The sequence below is a fragment of the Mus pahari genome, chromosome 9 (genome assembly GCF_900095145.1).
Source record: "Mus pahari chromosome 9, PAHARI_EIJ_v1.1, whole genome shotgun sequence".
NCBI classification, from domain to species: Eukaryota; Metazoa; Chordata; class Mammalia; order Rodentia; family Muridae; genus Mus; species Mus pahari.
Window position 1 is genome coordinate 90,469,589 of NC_034598.1, and position 8,687 is coordinate 90,478,275.

Sequence of the window (8,687 nt, forward strand, 5' to 3'; positions counted from 1 at the left end):
TGTTTTGTGCAGGAATACAAACCCCGACTAAGACACAAACCCTGACTAAGACACTTCCCAACAGTTAAGTTTGTTTATGGCCTTTTCTTGTTGCAAACATTCAGTGATTATTTCCAAACCTTTCAAGACAAAACAAACAAAAATCCTGAGTATGGCATCCAAGAGATGCTCTCCCTCTGTCTTGCTTCTGTCATGTCATTCTTAGCTGCTACTGTCTGGGCTCATTGCTTCCCCTCATCACTGTGTGCACTAACAGCCACACTTTGCTGAGTCCACTCCCTGTTGGTTCTTGGCCCATTCTGCTTGTCCTTCAGATTTTAGCCTAAGAATTATCTTGCTCATGGGAGAGTTCAGGGATCTTTACCAGCATGAATCATATCTATTTTATAGCCCTTATTAATTTTCACAACTTTCTTTCTATTGGAGACTTTAAAGATGTTGCTATTTAGCTGAGTGGTACTAGCAAATGCCTTTAATCCCAGCACTTGGGAGACAGAGGCAGGGGGATCTCTTGAGTGTGAGACCAGCTTGGTCTACAAAGGGAGTTTCAGGACAGTTAGGGCTACACAGAGAAAATTGTCTCAAAATTGTTTTTTAACATATTAATTATAATAATAGATTTCATTATGAAATTTTTTCTTTTTAATTTTTTTAGACAGAGTCTCTGCAGCTTAGGCTAGCCTTGTCTTGGGATCCTTCTACCTCGTCCTGCTGGATGCTTATACTACACTGATTTGATCACCATGCCTCGCTCATGATAACACTTTCATCCTTGTATGTAATATAATTTGATCACATTGATGTTCCCATTACTTTCTCACCCTCCTCCCCATGCCCCACGACTCCCATCCTCTTTTTCATTGAATAGCCCTTCCCCTTTCATGTCTTCAGTATATATACACAGGTTCTGCATGAGAGAGAGAAGATGGTATTTTCTAGATATGGCATATTTTGTTTTAAAATACAGATGGTCTCAGGAATTTTCGTATCTTCCTTGTGTAGGGACCATACTAATCTTTGGTTTAATTTTAGTAACTCTACTGCCAGAGTATGACCTCATTGACACACGGTGGGTTGAATGAACAGTAATGACACCATGTCTGTAAATCTCTGAGAAGCAGCACAGAATCAGCCAAGAATAACTAATAAAAAGGGCCTAGGGCATCTTTAATCCCAGCACTCATGAAGCAGAAGCAGGAAGATCTCTATGAGTCCAAGGCCCGTCAGGTATTCATATCAAATCCAGGCAAGGTACAGAGTGAGACCCTGTCTCAAAAAAAGGAAGCAAGAAAAAGAAAAAACAAATGCCCAACCAATACGCCATTCTGAGATGCCAAGATGAGTTAGAAAACAGAAGCACTGATTATGCTGAAAGATTTTTTTAAGATGCACTTAGTATGAACAACACATGTTTTAGCAATAAAAGAATGAAAAGATTGCCATGTCTTCTGTTCAATAAAGTTTTTATTACAAAACAACCATGTTAGGAAAGCCACAAAAGTTGAAGTAAACATTTAAGTAAAAACTAAATAAACAAGCCAAGAGCTATGATTCTAAAAAACCCTAATAAATGTACTTGGCTAAGTCCATATCCAAGACACAAGTTTACTTTGCCACTTAACAAAAAATGAAGCAGAATGCCCTTCATTTTCAATGTAATTTTAAATGTTTGCACATTGTATTCCTGCAGGCAGCTGCAGTATAATCAAGTATATAAACAAAAATCATTTCCTTTCAGGTTGAATAAACAAGTCACATAGAAATGTGCAATACAGTCCAGGACAGCCAGGGCTGTTACACAGACACACTGTCCAAAACAAAACAAAACAAAATCTCAATATAAATGTTTAAGAAAACACCAGTATTATATAGGTAATATAATTCATTACAAATTACTTTTCTTCATTAAAACTATCTGCTTTAAACACAAAAGGGATATGTGGCCCTTCTGTGGTGCTAGCATTCATTACCAGGTTACACAGATTCAGTCTAGGGACAGCGGTGAGAATGAGCCACATCTCTAATGCCACTGGTGGAAATGGACCATGTACCAAGTGCTAATCTCCATCTCTTCTCTTTAGTTAGTGGGAAGTGAAGCATCTATCTTCCCCATGGCTTCATCCCGGAAGAGCAGCTTTCGGAATATATTTGCATAAAATGGTCCATACACCTGTTTGTTGAGATTCACAATGTTTGCATACTGGCAGCCAAGCACTTCCAGCTCCTGCTGGATGACATCAAGGCCACCTGGCACAGGAGGCATGCTCTTCTGAGGGCTGGGAAGACAGAGCAGGCTTTTCATGTACAACTGGATCCGTTTATCTAAAGGGAAAAAGTGATATCTTTACCGGTTCCATTACTGAAGTACATAACCTTTAATAATCAGCAGTAAGGTTTCCATTTACCCCGCCTATGTTCAAGTGGCATTACAGTTCCTCCCATTAAGGATTAAGAGTACTTTGTCATCTGTTACATCTGAACTGGCTTTGTGACCTGTTTTTGCTAATGCATAATGTTATGGAAATGCCAGGATGGCAGCTGCATGCCTAAGCCTCAGGACGCATGACTGACATCCATCTCCTGACCATCACCCATGCAAATAAGGCTGCAAGGGCTGGAGGCTGAGATCAGAGAGAGAGAGAAAGCCAGCTCTCCCAGCTCTAAGGAGAGCCTTTAGATGAGCCACCTCCCAGGTTCCTGATAGAGCCCAGCCAAGATCCACAGGACTACCAACATAAGCCACAGCTAACCACGGGTCTGACGAGGCACAGACCTTCTTAGCTGCTCTACAGACTGAGAAATAAATAAACCTCAGGCTACAGAATGGTAACTTATACAATGAGAGATGGTTGATTAGAAAAAAAAATAGTGCTTTTCTGAGCTACAATCTTCTACAAAAGTCAATGCCCAACATCCACAATCATTACTGAAGCTGGCACTGCCAATTTAGCCAAGATCCTATGTCTTTGGGGTTTTGTTTTGTTTTTATAAGAGCAACTTAAAATCAGGAATTTCATACTGAAATCCAAATCTTTGGTTTGACAAGAAAGAAAAAAAATCCAGAAATGCAGCACACTTGGGATTTCAACATAATATACAGGGTGTTTGGCCACACATCCAGGTTTCCAGAGACAGCTGAAGTTCATGCCTACTGCTCTGATATAGCTAAAAACAATTCTCTCTGAAGCACCCAGGTTGGACAATTATCTAGCCACTCTGCACAGGAGGCACGGAGGAAGGGCTGCTCACACAGCGCGACACCAGTCACTGCATCTGAGTAACTGCTGTCTATAAGGAAATGAATGCACAGATGTAGCTACAGTTACATCAGATAAAGTAGTGCCAACCAGGCCCACCACAGTACATGCAGCTCCACGGACTCTCTCTAGCTTTGGGAACAAAACCTTCCTAAATAAGAATGTTTATTATTAACTCTGTCCACTGAGCATAGGCAGTTGACATGAAATGAAAAGGTGACCTCAAACATGCAATATGGCTGAGCTATGGACCCTCTTGCCTCCACGACTCAAGTGGTAGGATTTACAGGCATGTGTCAGGATGCCTGTCTTTTGACATTAATAAAGCCCTTATTTTCAAACATCTTTCCCCACAAATTACATTTTAGCAGAACTGACCCCAGAACTTCAAAGTTTCCAATATCCATGCTTAGTCAGGATTTTCCCTCTTACTAACGCCATTCCATTCCACTCTGTCCAGATCTCTTTCAATGCTGAGTCTAAGTAGCTTCTCTCTGTGGCCACCCTGACCCTCTGTCACAGACTCCCTCTCAGTGTGAACGTGTTTCTCCCATCTTAAGAGAGTAAGCTCTGGCTGGGGCTGGGAGTGGGGGAGGGGCTATGTCTTTTTATCTTTGCATTCCTGGCCTGATACATGGCACAGTGATTTTGACTGAATTAAACAAGAGAAGAATGAACAAGGGTATAAATATCAAACTTAAAACAATGGGAGCCTGGGAGTCGAGCCTGGAGAAGGCAGGCACAGGTAAATATAATTCTCACCTGTGTGTTTGAACAAGGAGAAATATTCATGTGTCACATGTATCACTTAGGCTATTGAAAAAAATCACCTCTCAAAAATGTAAATGACTGTGAGCATGCATAGACATAGCATATAATCCATAGACACTTTTTACTTGTTATATATATATATATATATATATATATATATATATATATATATATATATACATTTCCATATACACATGTATATGTATATATACACATACATACATACATACATACATACATACATACATACATACATGGAAAGGGTTTGGTTTGAAAGGAAATTCCCACTATAATGACCTTTTCTGAAGGTCATGGCATGGTGAGAAGTGTAATGCCCTTGGCAAATGTACTCACATCAATGGGGCACAAGGCAGAGCATGGGAGCCATGCATAGGAAGAGCCCATGCAACGCTGGCAGAGCCTGTTCTAGATGCCAAGATTTCGCAAAGTGCTCAATTGATGCTAACTTTGAATCATTCAAAAACCCCAGTGACCATTCCCTTAGGACTGGCTGCCCCTTTCAGACCCAGGCCTAACCTCATCACAGACACAATGTTAAACACTTTATTCCAAGAAAGCCTAAAATGAAATCCTTTCAAAATGGTTATTATGTCAGCAAGTGGCTCTGCCTCCTCTTCGGACAAGTCAAGTTTTCAGACCAATACTACAGAAGTATTTGCTCATTTTGAAGCAGCCAAGAGGAGTCCCAGCCAAAGGCCTGTCCAAAGTCAAAAGAGAGACACTCAAGACAGTCCCTCAAGTAACTAAGGAAATGATACTTTGAATAAGATTAAAAAATACTTTCAATGTGCAGAACAACAGACAAAGCTGCCCAGGACAGCGCTGGGAAACAAAAGTTGGTTTACCAGATTTGAAGAGGCCCCTCCCACCCCTCCTGCCCCTCCTGCCTCCCAGTTGCTCTCCAGGGCACAGACACACTGGGAGTTCAGGCCACTCAGGGCTCCAGCTCTGCCTTAAGCACAACAGTTAGGAATATAAACCCTGGAACCACAGCAGCAGGTAAGAATCCTGAGTCTGCCCATTAGTTATTTAGTCTGCCCGTGGGCATTGTATGGCATGTATCATGCCATCTATATACTCAGTACTATGTAGAGAAAGAACAAACAGCAGACATGCCCCTGTGCTCATGAGGTCTACATCCTAGAGGGAAGCCAGCAGCAGCATGTCTGTTTCTTCCGGCAGGAGCAGTCTCTTAGATTACAACTGTTCCTCTAGAGACCAAGAGGGCAGTCAGGTCAGAAGTGAGCTATAAAAGTAAGGGCTGTGACAAGTGACTGTGCCGACTGCCATTATCAACTGTCTCTTCTAGGTAGCAGACTGACCGACTGCCACCCACAAGGCGTTGGTCCTTTCCCAGGTTTTGGTGAGGCTTTGGCCCATCTAAGTAGCCTGAACTCCTGAAACCCTATGTTCCCAGCAATATGAATAAGATAAGAATAAAACCATTGCAGAGCCTCTCAACCCACAATAAAACGTGCCATGCTGTTAGGACACCGGCACTGCACTTGCTGAGTTTATAGATTAACCCCAGATAATTAGTCTGTTCTAATTCCATACTCACTCTTTCCTCCTCCCACACTCTATTTTTCAGTGTCTGCAGTATCGAAGCACATTTTAAAGACAGCAGCTTGTGTCCTCATTAATGATAATGACACCCTGATTTAGGGTAAGGGAATCATGTCTCCCCTCCTCTCACCACTACTCTGGGTCAGCAGACTGTCCCGGAAGGGAATGCACATTTCAAGTTCTTCTGCCCATGTCCAATTCAAGGACAGAAACTGTACAGCTAGGCCTCCTACAGCCAACAGGACTCCACGCTGGGTCACTGGTTAGCAAACAGAGGTAAGACTCCTGGCTCTTGATTGACTTAAACATGGAAGGAGGATGGTAGAGCATGCCACCTTACTGTGTAGGCACCTAGCCTACAAGAAGACGGTGCTGAGATGGCAGTGGGAAACCAGAATCTCCAATGACACTGTCAGCAGCCAGCCCCACCCCTGTCCTCTCAGCTAGAGGAGAAAAAAACTGCCCCTTTCTATTAGTCACAGGTGACAGCAGCAAGAGGCCTGATACAGTCTCCACACTGCCAACTCCCAGCCTGGCCTGACACTGAGAAGGCTGTTGACGTGTCCACCCACGATGCCTCCCAGTTCCAGCCCTTCCCTCTCTATTTAACCCTCCCTGACCAAGAAGAGGACCTGAGTTATCTCAGGATGCTCATGGCAGAACCATTAGCCTCTTTCTGTGAGTGTGCTGAGAGTGGGTTTGAGCTGCATCCCTCAGGGGTTCCACATCTCCATGTATTGTATTCATAACATCCATGGCTGGAGAGTTGCAATAATCTATGGAGTACCATCCCCAGTTCTTATGAACAGAGAAGTAAGACCTACGAGACACAGTATTTCTTTAGACTTTTAATATTTGTCATCCAAAAGGAAAAGTTAAGTAAGCATCTGTACTGGCTGCTTGTCCACCTGACACAAGCTAGAGTCATCTGAGAGGAGGGAGCGCAAATGAGAAAATGGCTCCATAAGATGGGGCTAGAGGGAAGCCTGGTGGGCATTTTCTTAATTAGTGATTCATAGGGGAGAGCCTAGGCCATTGTGGGTGGTGCTGAGCCTGAGCTGGTGGACCTGAGTTCTATAAGAAAGCAGGCTGAGCAAGCCAGGGGAAGCAAGCCAGTAAACAGCACCCCACCAAGGCTTCTGCATCAGCTCCTGCCTCCAGGTTCCTGCCCTGTGTGAGTTCCTGCCCCCACTGCTTTGGATGATATGGAAGTGTGAGCGAAATACACCCTTTCCTCCCCATCCTGCTTTTGGTCATGGTATTCATCACACCAACAGTAAGACTATTTGCAAGGTTATCACAGGCATTTTAGATTTTGCTGGGCTTTTTGTTTGTTTTTATTACAGAATCTAGAGTTGACTTTGGGATCTTCAATCTGATAATGCAAAATCCAAATTGCTTTCACTACAGTGTTTAATACTAAAATATGACTGACACATAGGCTTTGTCAGACACAGCAAGTTAAAGCGGATTGAAATGGAAATAGAAACTGGTTTAAAAATAAAGAGACCTTACCCATCAAGGTGCAGACAGGATTGTCCTTCTCTTCAAGGCTGGAGAACTGACCGACAAGGTTAGCTTGAACCTCAGCTTTTAAAGTGGGTGAGCCTCTCTCTTCCAGGGCCTTGTTAACTTCAGCACAAGTCTGAACACCAATAGAATTCAGGGCTTCCTTCAAGTTAAAAGTCCTAGAGAACATAGAGCAAACTGTGTCAGGATGAGCCCAGGCTCATCCTGTTTTGTTTTTAAATGTACTAAGTTACTGCAGAAATTTGCCAATCTCCTCTTAGAAGCAACAATTGTTATCAGGGTGAACAGGGAATAATGCCTCTCCCAACTGCAATGCTCTCACTTAATAGAGTTCAAGTGCTGAGAACCACGTAATGTGCACCAGTGTCTGACAGAAAAGCCAGGGTGTACGTGTAGAACCCCATTTTTACAGGTTTGGCAAAAGGGACAGAAAATATCCATTTACTTTTTAAACCCACTAGTCTGATCCATTCATATATGTTTTTGAAAGATTTATCTTACATATACGAGTTTTTTGCCTGCATGAACATATGTGTACCATATGCATGCCTGGTGCCTACAGAGACCAGAAGAGGTCATGAGATCCTCTGGATCTGGAGTTATAGATAGTTGTGCACTGCCATGTGGGTGCTGGGAACTGAACCTGGGCCATCTGTAAGAGCAGTCAGAGCTTTTAGCCATCTCATAGATATTTTTAATGGCCTTATAAAGTTGAGTAGAAAATTAATTAATTAATTTTTCTGTGCCTACAGTAGAAATTATTCAATACCAATCAAAACAACGGAGATACTGAGAGGCCAAGTTACCTGAAGTACTAGACTGACGGGGACCAAAGCATCAAACTCCCCATTACTGTTTTCCAGTAAGTAACAAATAATCCTAAATACACAGTCTAGACATTATAAACTGAAATTAAGGAGCAGGTCATTTAACCAATAATGGAAGAGAGAATTAGGGTGTTTGTTAGATCTGCACTAACAGAGGTAGGCAGATTTCTGAGTTCAAGGCCAGCCTGGTCTACAAAGTGAGTTCCAGGACAGCCAGGGCTATACAGAGAAACCCTGTCTCAAAAAACAAAACAAAACAAAACAAAACACAAAAACAAACAACTGAAATGTCATCTCACTATAGAAAGGGTTCTTATGTGTCACTGTCAAACCTGTGACTGAGATGAGAGGTGACCTGGTGAGAGCAAGTCGCTCAATGAGTAAATTGGAACTTAAGTCTGATGTGTTGAAGACCATGGCTCAGATCCAGACCCCTCCAGTGAGCTTGCCATATGCCAGTGTTAGCTCTTAGCAGGACCTCAAGTGCTGCTAAATAAATGCTGAGTGAGGAAAGCATGGGCGTGGCACAGCAGCATCCCTGGTGCTCTGCTGCCTTACCTGAAATCTGTGTGCACTCACACTGGACCTGCCTCTGGCACTCTACAGCCCAAGGGGGGACCATTTGGATAAAATGCTTTCCTTTGATTTTTTTTTTTATTTACTAGCCAAATTTGACTCTCCTCCTCCTCCTCCTCCTCCTCCTCCTCCTCCTCCT

The 8,687-nt window shown here is 42.8% G+C and overlaps 1 protein-coding gene and 1 pseudogene across 1 annotated transcript in view; both read right to left on the reverse strand.

Annotated features, from left to right (window-relative positions):
* Window positions 1–957: 957 nt before the first annotated feature.
* On the reverse strand, window positions 958–1,052 carry LOC115064788 (annotated as a pseudogene).
* Window positions 1,053–1,446: 394 nt separating this feature from the next.
* Window positions 1,447–8,687, reverse strand: part of Tcp11l2 (t-complex 11 like 2) — a 36,784-nt gene continuing 29,543 nt past the window's right edge. Inside the window, exons 9-10 of the mRNA XM_021205305.2 lie at window positions 7,131–7,303; window positions 1,447–2,322 (exon numbers count right to left, since the gene is read on the reverse strand). Of these exons, the coding sequence (XP_021060964.1) occupies window positions 2,078–2,322; window positions 7,131–7,303 (418 nt within the window). The 3' untranslated portion in view covers window positions 1,447–2,077. The remainder of the gene's footprint in view (window positions 2,323–7,130; window positions 7,304–8,687) is intronic.